At 33.8% G+C, this 16,010-nt stretch overlaps 2 protein-coding genes across 2 annotated transcripts; one reads left to right on the plus strand and one right to left on the minus strand.

Moving 5' to 3' along the window:
* Positions 1 to 3,188: 3,188 nt before the first annotated feature.
* On the plus strand, positions 3,189 to 4,135 carry LOC110939319 (two-component response regulator ARR5). The gene is made up of 5 exons (XM_022181015.2): positions 3,189 to 3,303; positions 3,372 to 3,448; positions 3,531 to 3,608; positions 3,705 to 3,775; positions 3,846 to 4,135. Exons 1-5 carry the CDS (start codon positions 3,189 to 3,191, stop codon positions 3,988 to 3,990), a joined length of 486 nt encoding a protein of 161 aa, XP_022036707.2. The 3' UTR covers positions 3,991 to 4,135.
* Positions 4,136 to 11,810: 7,675 nt separating this feature from the next.
* Positions 11,811 to 15,206, minus strand: LOC110941662 (protein EDS1). Its single transcript, XM_022183328.2, has 3 exons — positions 14,769 to 15,206; positions 13,118 to 13,999; positions 11,811 to 12,651 (listed from the first exon to the last, which is right to left on the minus strand). The coding sequence occupies exons 1-3, from the start codon at positions 15,177 to 15,179 to the stop codon at positions 11,950 to 11,952; spliced, it is 1,995 nt and encodes a 664-aa protein (XP_022039020.2). The 5' UTR covers positions 15,180 to 15,206; the 3' UTR covers positions 11,811 to 11,949.
* Between the last annotated feature and the right edge of the window lie 804 nt (positions 15,207 to 16,010).

A 16,010-nucleotide genomic window follows, 5' to 3' on the forward strand; every position in this document is an offset into this window, starting at 1 on the left:
TTTTGTAGATCTTCATTTTTTTGTGTTTTGTAGATCTTCACTTTTTTGTAGTTTTCAGATTTGAAATTTTTTTTTTGTGTTCCAGATCTAAAAGGTCATCCAGATTTGCAATTTTTTGTGTTTTGTAGATTTGCTACTTTTTTTTATTTTCTTGTTTAAAAAGATTAATGTTATTAAGTTCTTGTTTTCTGGATATGTTGTTTTTTTATTACTGATTTTATGGTTGAATCTAAAAAATCTAGTGTTGTTGGATGTAACAATTCTTTGCATCTTAGTTACGAAATGTAACAATCAAAGAAAAAAATGCATGTTACATTTTTTCGTGTTATATGAATAATGTATGTTATTAAGTTCTTGTTTTCTTGAAAATGTGGTAAACTTGTATTAACAATAGCATTTGTATTTTTTATTTTTATGAAACAAGCTTTTACATTTTGTAGAAGGTAAAAACATGTGTGGTTACACTTGTATTAAGTTTTTATATTTTTTGGAAGGGAAAAACATTCGAGATTACATTTTTGGATCACATAAAAAAAATGCACCAACATCTACACTTTTTGGTGACACCAAAAAAATGTACCACCAAGTTTTATTTGCATTGTATCAAAACATTTTGTACTTTTTTTTTTTTTGTAAAATGTTACATATAATGTAATACTTATTGCTCAGTTTATAGAATGTAACCTTAATAAGATGGTACATATAAAGTAACATTTTTCCTTATTGGTTACATTTTTTGTTTTTTGTTTTTTTTTTTGTAAAATGTTACATATAATGTAATATTTATTGCTCATTTTTAGAATGTAACCTTAATAAGATGGTACATATAAAGTAACATATAATGTAACCTTATTCAACGTGTATATCCAGTTTTTCACCTAATGCTTTTACATTTATTTGTTATATACAACACCGGTGGCCCAAACACTGATAAATTAAAAAAAAAGTATCATAAACAACTTTATGAATAAAATACTTAAGTTACAAATTTTTGCCCCCACAAATGTTAAGGTGCAACATTATTATATAACCTGACAATGCATACAACACACTTGTTCCCTAAAAAACAAAATACTTAAGTTACAAAAATATTTTTTTCTTTTCTTTCAAATCCTTTGCTGGTGTGTCCGATTCACCGCCTTCCAACACTGTTACAAAATAAATTGTCAAACATAAATGTAACAAACCATCTAACAATTTAATGTTACATACCAATTAGTTTCTTGTTTATTTTATTTTCTATTTTTTTAGAAACCCGCTTTTGTTTGTGAAAAAGGAGTTCTAACTTATAAAATAACCAAAAGAACAAAAATAAATATGACTGTTGCTTTATTTTAAATTAATTTGTCAAACAGAAATGTAATCTTTTCTTCCCAATAGAACAATTTTTGATCATGTATTCACCCAAAAAACTGTTGTATCCAAGCGATTAAGAAGTGAGATTATTCAAAAGAAAGTAAAGAGGAACAAAGAGGGTCAAAAGATTTCTTCAAAAGAAAACCCAGATGGGTATAAACGAACGGAGCAGTTTGAAAACTCTTCAAAACACTATAATCTGTATTTAACACAACCCTAAAATCTCTATTAAACAAAAACTCTATAATCTCTATTAATCAAAGAACCGACGCACCTAAACCGACGCACCTGAACCGACGCACCTGAACCCTATAATCTCCGTCAATCATTGATTTTCTCCGGTGATTGTTGATTTTCTCCGGTGATTGTTCAATATCTTAAGCGATTCTTCACTCGATTATGCTTTTTGTCTGAATATTGAGAGGGGTTGATGAAGATTATGAGAGAGAGTAAGAGTCCGGTGATTGTTGAAGATCTCCGGTAATTGTTGAAGATCTCCAGCGTTCATCGATTTTGTCCGGTGATTTTGGGGGTATATTGAGAGGGGTTGATGAAGATTATGAGAGAGAGAGAGAGAGAGTTATTTTGTGGTTTTTGAAATTTTTGAAGACTGATGTAGTGATGAAGATTATGAGAGAGAGAGAGAGAGGGGTTGATGAAGATTATGAGAGAGAGAGGGGGTTGATGTAAGGTTTCTTACACATGCCAGAGTTTTGTCTCTCTGTAAATCTTTCCCATATTGCCCTCTAGAACATCAAATATATTAAAAAATAGAGATAAAGGGATTCAAAATCAATTAATGGCCCAAAATGAATCTCAGCCATCCATCATGGTTAATCAATGGTTATTAATGGGTTTTCAGGGTTTAGTCAACTGGAGTGGGTTTTCGATTTATATATATATATATATATATATACCCTTGTAATTATTTTTTTTTCACATCAATATCCACGTCATCATCCACATAATCAACCAACTCATTTTTTAACACATCAGCGTCCACGTCATCGTCCACATCATCAAGAACTAACTGAGTTATAACCCAGTTACAAAAGGATCAATGGAGGCCAAAATCTTACAAGTTGGGATTGTCATAAGGAATTTTTGAAGTTGGGATTATTATCGGCCAACTGGTAAAACTTCGGATTATTAAAATCCAATATCCATTTTTTTATTATATTATTGGTTTATGTATTGTGATTTTTAATACCTTTCGTTTACGTTATTTTGATTGTCAGGATTTCAATATAATTGTATGTTATACATAAACACAAACTTTAATGTATTTATTAAGAAAAAATATTACTAAATTCATATTTTAAAATTGTGATAAAGTTAACTTATTTACCAAAAAAAACCTTGAACTAAACACGTTTAAAACATATTACGACTATATTTTCGGGTTCAATCTTTTGTTTGCTATATTGAGTGCACCAAAACCAACTAGGTTTCCACCTGTCGTAAAGCATGGGTCTCAAGCTAGTTTTTAAATATATAAAACAAAATTTCATAGACTTTTGAGCCCTTTACGTGTGCTCTAATCGTCAATTAAGTTTAGAATAATTAAAAATTAAAATAAAAATGCAAGAAATAAAGATTTTTTTTATGTTTCTCCCATGTTTATTATAAATCTTTTAATTCCCAAAAGTGTATAAATACAATAGACATGACAAAAATAGACAAGTGAGATGATGATTTATAGATTTGCCAAGATATATGCTTTTTGTTTCTTTAAAGTAGATTTGTCCCATGCACTTATATACTGTCACTTCCCACACTAGATTCTACAAATCTACCTCTTTTTATATTCATCATTCAATTTAAATTTGCATATGGACACCAGCAACCTCAGCTGCGATCCACCAAAGTTGCATGTTCTCGTCGTCGATGACAACAACATTGATCGAAAACTCATCCAGAAGCTTCTCGAGATCTCTTCCTTCAAAGGTTTCGACGTTTTCAATTTCATTTTCGTTGTAATAAGTATTAACAATTGATTTTAAGAAATGTTGCAGTTACTGTTGTGGATAGTGGAAGCAAAGCTTTACAATATTTAGGTTTAGATGAAGAGAATACCTCATCTCGATTCGATGTAAATTTCAGTTTTCTCCAATTTTGATGAAACCTTTCAATGTTTGAATTCTACAATAATTTTGATTCGCTTTGAATGCTAGGATTTGAAGGTGAATCTGATTATCTCGGATTACTCCATGCCAGGAATGACCGGATTTGAACTGCTTAAGAAAATCAAGGTTTGTGAAACCATCTATCGACGTTTTCATTTGATTCTCTCGTCTACATTGTTTGATCAAAATGAAAATTAACTTTCTCGTCTCGTTAATTAACAGAATTCCTCAACCTCTAGAGATATACCGGTGGTGATAATGTCGTCTGAAAACAATCTAACGCGTATCAATCAGTATGAATAGTACAATTACAATCTATCCATGTGTCTAATGTATATAAACTAAGTTTGTATATTGAAATAGGTGTTTAGAAGAAGGAGCTGAGGAGTATTTACTAAAACCTGTGAAGCTCTCAGATGTTAACCGCTTGAAAGACTCTCTTCTTAAACATGGATCCCAACATATGGGCCAACATGGCCCAACCCCATGCTCACCTGAACAAGCCTAAACAAAACGGACTATTAAATTTGTAACTACCAATAGTGCAACTAACTTTCCAATGTTGACAATATATAGTGTAACTGTAACATATTGGACGAGTTAATCGCAACTAATTCCATCAATTAGGCTTTTGATTTTGTCATAGAAGACTTTCCATAGTTTTTTAGCCTTTTTAATTTTTTTCATTTAGTGTAAAACGTGAAAACACCTTAATTGTCTTGATTCACACATCTATTTTAATTCTTAATTACCCTATGCAATGATTTGAACACTTACTCTATGTCAATACCGAATTGAGCCATGTTCACCTCTACCTTTAAATGAACTCAATGGTTTCAAGTTGCATGTTATGAAGGAACCTCTAATGTTTGTGAGTGACATTCACAAGCCACATGGTTGCATTAGTGTTCTATAATCAGTGGCGGAGCCGGTGGGGGGACGCCCCCTTAAAAAATAGTGTATTTTATAGGCAAAAAAAATCTCAGTCGCCCCCTTAAAGTTCACTTAGTCCCCCCCCCCCCCCCCCCATCTTAAAGTTCAGTTAAACTCCCTAATCGTCCACTCCCAGAAAATAAATATTAGATCTGCCAGCCACTATCTATCGCTTTGATTGAATCTGACCAATTCAACCTTGTTCAACATTGTCTTTTATGACACTAAACTTAAGGCTTAGCCATGACTTGTTCTTCGAATAGAATAACTTGTGTGACTTAGTTGGGTAGCCAATAAGTTGCTACTTCACCCTAATATGAAGGAAGCATACCATGTCAAGTAATCAAACCAATCAACTTAAACCCTCTTTATCCTACTAATGTTGTATTCTAGGAAACCATGTCTCGAAACATATCTCTTTACTTATATTTTTTTTTACCAAGGAAATTGTCCACGTCCTTTGAGCTTTGTGCACATTACACGTAAGTATCTTATCGTAACACATATATTTATACGCGTCAAACCAACCCAAATGAATATCAAGCTTCAGCCTCACTTGATCTTACATCCCTTAAATGTTACATGCAACCCTCTTGAAACTCCACATTCTCTACTACTGTATTTTCATAAATGAAGCTCATTTTTTAACAATGTCAATTACACTAAATTCGCTTTTGACGGGACTTGAATCCTTGAGTTCAGGGGGTAATACTTTAACTCCAATAACTTTGACATTTGAACCCAACCTCCCGCCCTAAACTCATTTCTTATCAAATAGCATTTAACACAAGTTTACGCTTTACCGATGAATACCCTCCATATTACTTTGGTGTAATAAATAAAAAAAGGTAACTTGGGAATTATAACAAACTCTATCCCAAATTTCCCTAATATGTAAGAAAATATCGATTTTTAATAAAAAATTGTAAAAAAATTTGATATGTTTTTTAGGCTTTTTTTAGTTAGTTATTTTAGTTTTCTCATAATCCTCTCCCTATATATATATATATATATAGAGAGAGAGAGAGAGAGAGAGGGGGGTAGGGTTTATGTGAGAACCACCTTTATTGCGAGAACCGTGAGAACCAACGTGCACACAACAAAATAAACACACTACACCATCAAAAACCTAAATAAAACCTAACCCCCCCCCCCCCTCAAGCTAAATGCTAAAAACTAAAACATAAAGCTAAACCCTCAAAAAACCTAAAAAATCTTTAAAAAAATCTAAAAAAACACATTTTTTAAACAAAAATCATTACCTTTTTTAATAAAAGAAAAGTAGCGATTTTTGTTAAAAAAATGTTATAATTTTTTTTTGTGTGTTTTTAGGTATTTTTAGTTGTGTTCACATTGGTTCTCGCGGTTCTCGCAATAAATGGTGGTTCCTAATGGATCATTCTCATGTGTGTGTGTGTATATATATATATATAAACTAATAAAATTGGGTATTTACCTATTATAAATTAGCAACATTTTGTTGTATAGAGATGTTGTACACTATGTTTAGGGAGTTTATAAAAAAATATGGATGTTACACTTATAACCCAACACTACTTTGATTTTTTTACTTTTAAGTCAAAAGTTTTTTATTTTTCCAATTTAACTTCACAACTTTTTCACTTCAACTTTGGCCCCTTTATGTTTCATATCTCGCAAAATTTTTGTTTTACGTTTTGTTCTAAATTTTGCGAGTTAACACGGCGTAAAGTTCGTATATGGTTCAACGTTTTTATGTTTTGTTTTACGCTTTGTTCTAAATTTTGCAAGTCAACTAACGTAATGTGCGTGTGTGGTTCAACGTTTTTATGTTGCCTAATTTTTTCCCGTTTGATAGGTTCATCACAACACGCAGGTCCTAAATCGACTTAGTTATTATTTTCTATATTTTATGTTTCGATCTAATTTATCTGTATTAACAAACCGCAACTTAAGTGTTGGTGGTTGCTGACGGTACTGTGACATCAATATTATTTGTCACAGTTTTACGCACCCACTACAATACGGGGGGACTTAATACTAGTTATAAACAATTAGCTACTACAAAAAGAATTAATTATTGTTATAATAAAGTCACAATTTTGATGTTTAAGAGGAAAGGGGATTTAGGAAAATGGCTTCTACATTATTTTTTATAAGGGTAGACTTCTATGTATACATAAGAGAGATAGAGAGAGAGAAACGGGCAAAAAAAAAAAAAAAAACCCAACAAAACATTTGATAAGTATTGACTTAACCCTCAGAAATTATTTGATAAAGAAAGGGTTGTATTATTGGCACACCTTGGGATTAAATCGACATCTTCAATACGCATCGTATAGGCATATACGATGCGTATTAAGGTGGGTTCAAACTTCTATGTCTGCCAAAGGCTGCCAATGCCCCTTTACCAAAAAGTAATACGCATCGTATAGGCCTATACGATGTGTATTTAAGGTGTCGATTAAATTTTTTAATTTTTGCAAGGTAGCTTCCTGTCACGCAATAGCTTTCCGTCATGCGAAAGAAGAAGCAGCACTTTGGACATTTGTCGGTCTTCAAACATCTAGGAAACATTATTTGAGAATACCCCTGAATTTATCGAAACCGTAGAATGAGATCCTCCACTGTTGGGTTATCATCTTTCAACCCCATTTTCCCTAAATTTATCGATTCTGTTTTTCAACAAGGATGTAATGCAATGATTCCTCTCAATTGAATAGACCGACACTTGCTTTATAGGACTCACTTGAATTGTCTCGAATGTAATAACAGTACGTTTAGCATCTGTGCCTGCTTGGATTGCAGAAAGCAAAGGATAACGAAGATGAACATTGTATTTATCACGAAATTACTGAACAACCGAGATAACAGCTCCGGTTTATAATCAGCTGCATTTGGAACATGAGAGTTGAAAAAACTGCAATTGAAATTGATCTTGGAACATCATACTCTTGTTAGCATATGACACGTGATAAAAGCACTTCTCTAGACAATCTGAGATTATGTTCTGCAAATTGGGAACCACATATTTGCTTCAAGATTTACGTCTGATGTCCATGTTTGATCACATTTGACTTCATCTGCGGCAGTCCAATGACGTTCTTCCCACATGTCTGCACCGTGATCTTCATATTCTTGGTTCAATACCAACTCATCTTTAGTAGTGTTTGTTTGAGAACCTGATTCAGATACACAACGGTTCTCCAATTCCAGATCAGCAAGCAAATACACAACGGTTCTCCAATTCCAGATCAGCAAGCAAATACACAACGGTTCTCCAATTCCAGATCAGTAATGTAAGGATAAGCGTTGAGATAATGGACATCCATCAATCTCAAAAAGAAAACTTGTGCTTCCCATAGTCACAAACGATTGCGGTTTGTATTTCGCATAGCCACCGTTTTCGTAGTAAAAAACGGTTGCGGTTTGCAGATTCAATCTTCATTGCTTCATGAAAATTTGTGAGGCGGTCTGTGTGCACCGTGATCTTCATATTCTTGGTTCAATACCAACTCATCTTTAGTAGTGTTTGTTTGAGAACCTGATTCAGATACATAAATCTTGAAGCAAATATGTGGTTCCCAGTTGGTTACAGAAACCACTAGCAGAAGAACCCGACACGTCTTCATGTTACGGAGAATGTTCTCGAAATTGAAGGAAAATGAAAAGATTTGTTGAAATCGAAGAAAAGAGTAAAAAAGATGAATTGAGGCGTGCATTGTTTAAATCTGAATCAGTTGGTATGTGTTCATATCAGCGTTGTTTATCACCCTGTGTGAGCATTGGAAGCCCAACAAACAGCCACCGTTTCCATAGTAAAAAAACGGTTGCGGTTTGCAGATTCAATATTCATTGCTTCATTAAAATTAACAAGGCGGTCTCTTTGTACCGTGAACTTCATATTCTCGGTTCAATACAGAAACCACTAGCAGAAGAACCCGATACGTCTTCATGTTACGGAGAATGTTCTCGAAATTGAAGGAAAAGGAAAAATGGTTGCTGAAGTTTCGTCTTGTATGATGATCCGAAACATTCCGAATAACTACACAAAGATATGTTGCGTACTGATTATTGAAAAGATTTGTTGAAATCGAAGAAAAGAGTAAAAAAGATGAATTGAGGCGTGCATTGTTTAAATCTGAATCAGTTGGTATGTTTTAGAGAGACCTTTAAGTACGGATCCTATAGCTGCATTTGGAACAAGAAGTCCAACAGTCCGTTCATTATCTGTTGTTGTCTAAACAATATGAATGCACGTAATAAATTTGACAACTGTGACAACTTATTAAAAGTATAAATCACCTCCAATCCTTTCCTGGTCAAATCACACACTATAAAGTTTAAACTTATCGTGTGTTGTAGTTTGGAAAGATGACCGAATAGAGATCTGAATAACAAACTGTGGAGAACTTGTTTGCGTTATCCTTCAACATAAGCTAAAATACGCTAAAATACTCTGCAATATGTTAATATACGTCATATTATGAAAAAATACATGAAAATAGGTTAAAATACGCTGAAATACGTAAAAAAATACCCTAAAATAGGTTAAAATAAGCTAAAATACGTTAGAATACGCTCAAATACGTCAAAAATACTATTAAATACGCAACAATATGTTAGAATACGTCAAAATACACGACTAACGATATTTCCACACATGTATATATAGGTAGAGGATCCTGTAAAAAGTGCTCAAAGTGTGAGAAGTGTAAGAAGTGTATTATAACACTATATATAATACTATATAACACCATATAAACACCGTATAACAATATGTAACAACATATAATACCATATAACACTATGTTACACTATATATCATTATATAACAAATATAACACTATACATCTATCATAGACATGCTATCAGACAACCTATAGTGTTATATTTGTTATATAATGATAGATAGTGTTACATAGTGTTATATGGTATTATATGGTGTTACATATTGTTATACGGTGTTTATATGGTGTTATATTGTATTATATATAGTGTTATAATACACTTCTTACACTTCTCACACTTTAGGCCCTTTTTACACTATCCTTACCCTGTATATATATATATATATATATATATATATATATATATATATATATATATATATATATATATATATATATATATATATAACACGACACTATGGAGTACAAGTGGATTTCAAACAAAACTGTACGTAATCATAGAATACGATATTCGCACGCAACCGAACGACACCGAAACGACTTATGTTGAAGGTATACATCATAAAACGACAAAATATGCGAAAGTTCGGCAAAAAACGACACGTATACGCGTCGAACCGAGGGAAACACGATAAAACTAAATTTGAAATAATGACATATACGATCGTATAGGCATATGTCGTATCGTATATCAGCATAATACGCATCGTATAGGCCTATACGATGCGTATTACACTTTCAATTTTCTCAAAAATACCCCTGAATTTATCACAAAAACAGGGGTATTTCAGTAAATTCATCGATTAATACGCATCGTGTCAAGATCTTTATCTATCATGTCATCGACTAACTGCTCGAAATCCCTTTCGTTTCTCGGGTTCGCATTCGACACAACACAACAAAAAATAAACTTCAAAAAATCAGTGCCCAGATTGTCTAAAGAAGCGCTTTTATCATGTGTCATATTAGAGAAACATAATTTTACAGACAAAACAGAGAATACGTTACGAGATTCTTCGAGAATTAGAAAGGAGAAAATACGGAACGACAAGGGTGCTGGTCTTTTCTCCCACGTATTTTATCAAATGAACTGTCACGTGTGATTATCAAATGACAACTTCAGGGGTCTAGTCCTAGCTAGTTTCTCCCACATGATACGCATCTAATATGACACATGATAAAAGCGCTTCTTTAGACAATCTGCATTATGTTCCGCAAATTGGGAACCACATATTCGTGTGTAAAAGCTTGGAAAGATGACCGAATAGAGATCTGTATACACCCTTGGTATTTGTTTACTGCATGACACATGATAAAAGCGCTTCTTTAGACAATCTGGGATTATGTTCCGTTTTAACACGCCACTTAAATCTCAGTTATGTCTCATTGCATTATGACAATACTGACAGGGGTGCTAGTCTTTTCTCCCACTGTGCAAATTTGAAAAATCTCACCATAACACATTGTAGACTGGTGGGCTTGAATGGTTTTAATATATTTCATCTTGGACTATCTAGTCTAATACTTGAAAACGGATATGATTGTGTCAAGATCTTTTATCTATCATGTCGTCGACCAACTGCTCGAAATCCCTTTCGTTTCTCGGGTTCGCATTCGACACAACACAACAAAAAATAAACTTAAAAAAAACAGTGCCTTGGTACGCATCGTATAGGCCTATACGATGCGTATCAAGCCCGCCGCCAGACATAACCTACACCTGTCAGCCTGCCATGTCTTTTACTTTATTTCAATACGCACCGTATAGGCCTATACGATGCGTATTGAATTGCAAAAGTGTGCGGATAGACAGGAGGTGTGCCATTAGAAAATCTCTTAAAGAAATGGGTGTTGGTTTATTTTATTAATTAGATCAATTTGAACCAATGAGTTAGTGGTGGAGTGGTAAAGAAGATATTTTAAGTGACCTAGGTTCAATTCATGCCCAATATTTAGTTTCTGCGTCACCTGGTGATGATAGGAGACTAGGCATGTAAGCGGCGACCGCTAGTTCGATCCTTGAACTGAGCGGGTTTTATCTCACCGCACTATCGTGCCTTCGAGCGATTGTTCACGGGCTTCGGCCCTAGTGAGGGTTTTCCCCGGTTCGGAAGGCGAGTGTATCCCGATATGGTGAATTTTGCCAGTAGCCCATTTGGAGGATTCGTTGGCCGTTAAAAAAATATTAGATCAGTTTGACTTGTGTTCATATTTTATTCTTTTACGTGATAACCCATCACATTATAATGATATGTTAGTCAAACAATAGTGTTAGCTTAGGGTGAAGGAGTGGTTACCTAATGGTATCAGGTAAACTCCCAATTCAACCAATCATATAGTGCCATGTCAAGTTACCTAAAATATTTACGTAATACTAAAAAATGTTGGCGGTGGTTTACCTAATGGTGTTTAGGTAAACTATTTTTTTTAAAAGGAAAAATGTGTGATTGGTTGAGAAGGAATGGAGCCCACCACACACTCATCTCTCTCCCGCTTCCCTCCCTCTCACCGAATCGGTGAAGGTTCGCCGAGATTAGCATGTGTGATCGGTAAACCCAATGTTGGCAGTCGAATCCCCGATCGGTAAACCTTACCACTCCGTTCACCCTTACATCTATGATCATTCCGAGGATCTTTTTCTTTAAACTCATAGATTTTATTAAACTGAAGATACATCCAGCAAATTCACTTATACAACTCTTAGGCAACTATTATAGAACCAAGAGGGCTAACTAGAGAAAATTCAATGTTTAACCAAATCATACACAATCATTTAAACCTATTACAAATAAAACACACAGTTTGAAACAAGAATGCCCACAAAACCGATTAGCTTTGATGACGATGCATCAAATCTTGTTGGCTTATGCTAGTTTTTCCTGCAACTTGGACAAAACAGATTCTCCCCAAAATACATCTTCATATGCTATTTTCTCATCAGATTTCCACTTCTCAACTTTAGTTATTATGTTCTTGAAACCCTCATTAACCTCTTCTGACTTCTTCTTCGGTTTCATAAGTTCCTCAACCTCTGCAACAAAATTACTCTCCGAAACCAACTCAAACGCCGTCACATTTGCATGTTCATACCATCTCTGTGTAAACTTATACCTCTTTGGTCTTCCTTCCATATACCTGGATCCCGTATCCTCACCTTTGGAGTGTCGATAATAGTTTGCAATATCCAGGGGCTCATAAACTCTTCTAAATCGAGTCCCTAAATCTACCAACTCACCCCACACTTCAAAGTCATCAGGTAAATCCTTACGCCTCACCATTTCAACAATTACATCCCATATTTTAGCCTGTTCTAAACGGTTCACATTAGCTTTAAAGTCGTCATGATCTTTTTGGAGCTTAAAAGCTTCATAGTGATCAATGTTTCCACCCCTATGTTTTTTTCCGTACACGACAATCTCGTCTAACATATCTTCAATAATCTTTGTTGTAGGTTCCCTTTCGTTTGAAATGTATTCTCTCATGGATTTTTTAATCTCATTCATGTTTTTCTCCTTCCTTTTTTCGGCCTCTTCCACTGCTAACAGACACCATTTTGCACTTGCAGTCTATATAGACATCAACATGGATACATAGGTTAGTTCAAGAACATGGAAATAAAAGCAATTAGAAGACGATTAGAGATGGTCCCGTTAGTTGAGTAATGGATCTTAAGTTGGTTGGGGCCAAAATGAATATTTTTTATAAAGGTTGAAATGGGTCGGGTTGGATTAACCATAAAAAAAATTCTCCATAGGTGTGCAACTCTTAGTAATTTATCATATAAGTTCCATGATTGCATATTTAAGGTATAAACATTAAACACATAACCCTCACATCTATTTTTTCCCCTTAATTATAATTTATGAAACTCTATGAGAGTCCCTGGCTTATATATTATACAAAAAAAAAAAAAAAAAAAATCTTGTTTTTTGCATGATCACATAACAAATTTTCTCAAAAGTATCTTAAGGCCCTTAATATATATATATATATGTGTGTGTGTGATTAAGTTCTTAAAAATAATTTACTCACCAGATCAAGCAAGGCTTTGTTACGTGTAGGAACCAAATCATCAGTATCACCATTAGAAGTCAATAGGTGTTTATTAAGTTGTTTGATATCAACTGTTTTTTCCAGCTGCAACCCGTTCTTGTTCAGTTCTTTTTCATAACCAAAATTTTCAGTTAAACTTTGAAGAGCAAATTGAGCCAAGTCTTGATCTTCATTGGGTAACTGCATGAAGTAAAACAATAACTGGAGAACAGCATTTGGATTCTCTACAACCAGCTGCTGTCTGGGCGTCGATGGGGCCAGATCTTCGCCTTGAGTACAGAAAACGTAAAAACCGAAAGGTCTGTAAGGGCTTACTTTTACAAAATCAGCTGATAATTTGTCTTTTAGAGAATTTGTCGGTTCCATAAGATCAAACGCATCATGGCTTGCAACAGTTGAGGCATTAATCAACACATGTTCAAAAAATGCTTCAGCTTGCTTACCGTTAACCAACTGATCATGATCAATGGTTTTTACAGGAGTGCTTTTGTTGAAAATTTTAGGAATTTTGTTAGGTTTTTGAGTGGTGACGGGGTTGACTTTTTCTTGGAATTGTTTGAGGACATTGGGTAGGTGTTCTTTAACGGATGTTTTTGGAGCTAACATCATACGAGGAACAATGTCATGCTCTATGACAAAATGGGTGAAATGACCCGCCCATTTCTCTCGCCTGACTGCATGGGTTAGGGTTCCATCACCTATTAGCGGAGACCCAAAAGTTACACAACCAATAGGAAACCGGATGTTTTGTTTTCTTGTGTATTCATCTAGCATCCACAATGTGGCTAGACTAGCTATTGCACCGCCGGATGAATGTCCGGTGAACAAGATCTTCTTATTCTTTTTTACAGCTTTCTCCAACTAAAAATCCACAGTTGACTTTTAGGTCAGTCAAAATTCTAATTATATAAGGGTCTACGTATTCACACAACCTACTCCTCATTTATACACCCTTGTATACGCCTTGTATAGGTCTATATGTCGCGTATAACCTTTTTCAATAACACTAATATTAATTATGAAAAAACTCATATTAATTATAATAACACTAATATTAATTATAAAAAACTCATATTAATATCAATAACACTAATATTAATTATAAAAAACTCATATTAATTATAATAACTCTAATATTAATTATAAAAAACTCATATTAATTATAATAACTCGTATAGGCATGTAGGTGTAGTATAGGTCTCGTATAGGACTATAGGTATGGTTAGGTCTCGTATAGGCCTATACAGGTGTTGTATCATATCATGTAATTGTTATTTTTTATTTATTTAAAACAGAAAACTTATTTTTGTATAAAAGTTTGCTAAAACGATTAATATTGCATAAAATGTTTGTTAAAAAAAAACCCCTTATATACGCCCCATATAGGCCTATATGTGGCATATATGGGGCATGGGTCATATATGAGGCCTATACGAGGCATATAGGAGCAGTCAAACCAGAACTGACATGAGTCAGACACTGAATTTGATGTAACCCTATACGCCTCGTACAGGCCTATACGAGGCATATACGAGGCAAAAGGTGTCTAAATAGGCAGATAGGATGTGTGGATAGTTTGAGCCTTATATAAACTAAAAAGAAAATCTAACAAAGTGAAAGCAAACATTACCTTTGTTTTGAACCCGGAGTTGTTCAAAAGATCCTTAAATTTTTGAAGAAATGACCCGTTGACTTTGGCAAGTTGACCCTCTGCTATCCGTTGGAGAGACGGAAACATATTACAATCAACATTAGTTTCTCCAAAATGATCATCTTGGTAGAAACCATTGACCTCCATTGATCCTTTAAATGCAATGATTAAAACATCTTTTGTTGTTGACGATGATGAAGCTCCACCATGTTTCTTGGTGTTGGTAACATAATCTTGACTGTGGTTATGAGCATTCATGGAAAGAATGCAAGCTGCTTTGATATGCTCATTAGTCAGGGTTAGTTTCATTGAATCTCTCTCGACCTCCATTGCTCTCTTTCTAAAAATAAAACACAGTTTTGTAAGTAAGTTGTAAGTTGAGTGTGTCATTGTTCATAATTAACGTCTAGTTATATAGAAAAAAAAAAGACCAAGACTTTTCAAATACATTAATATTTGAATGATTGACACTATATTTTATTGTGCTTTCATGAAGTCTTTGAAGAAGTTTTCTTGGTAGACGAGCGAACTCAACTTGTGCTTTGTCTTAATTAGGAAATTGCTGGACAAGTTGCATGTCGGCATTTGGCAATCTTGGACACCAGTAGGGATGACAATCAAATCCGAATCTGATGGGTAAATCCGAAACCTGACATATTTGGGACGGGTTTGGGGTCGGTTAATCGGGTTTGGGAATAGTTTTTATTTTTTTCATGGGTTTGGGACGGGTTTGGGATTTAGTGATATACCCGTTTACCCGACCCAATTACCCGATAAAGTATACCCGTTTACCCGATTGTATACCCAATATAATTTCTTTTATACTATTAACTAGGTTAGAACCCCGTGTATTACACGGGTTGAATAAATGTCATTTTATATATTAAATAATAAAAACTTATATCTTTATGAACCTTGTATATTGTGCGGGTTAAATAAATGTAATTTTATATATCAAATATAAAAAAGTTATATATTTAAAAACCACGTGTATTACACAGATTAAATAAATGTAATTTTGTATACTAAATACTAAAAACGTCATATTTTTCAAAAAAAAAACCCGTGTATAATCGGGTTGAATAAATCTAACAAATAATAAAAAATTACATCCTTAAAAACCCCGTATATTACACGTGTTGAATAGATATAAAAAACAGTTATATCTTTAAAAACCATGTGTATTACACAGATTAAATAAATGTATTTTTGTATATTAAA

The sequence above is a fragment of the Helianthus annuus genome, chromosome 5 (genome assembly GCF_002127325.2).
Source record: "Helianthus annuus cultivar XRQ/B chromosome 5, HanXRQr2.0-SUNRISE, whole genome shotgun sequence".
Taxonomy (NCBI): Eukaryota; Viridiplantae; Streptophyta; class Magnoliopsida; order Asterales; family Asteraceae; genus Helianthus; species Helianthus annuus.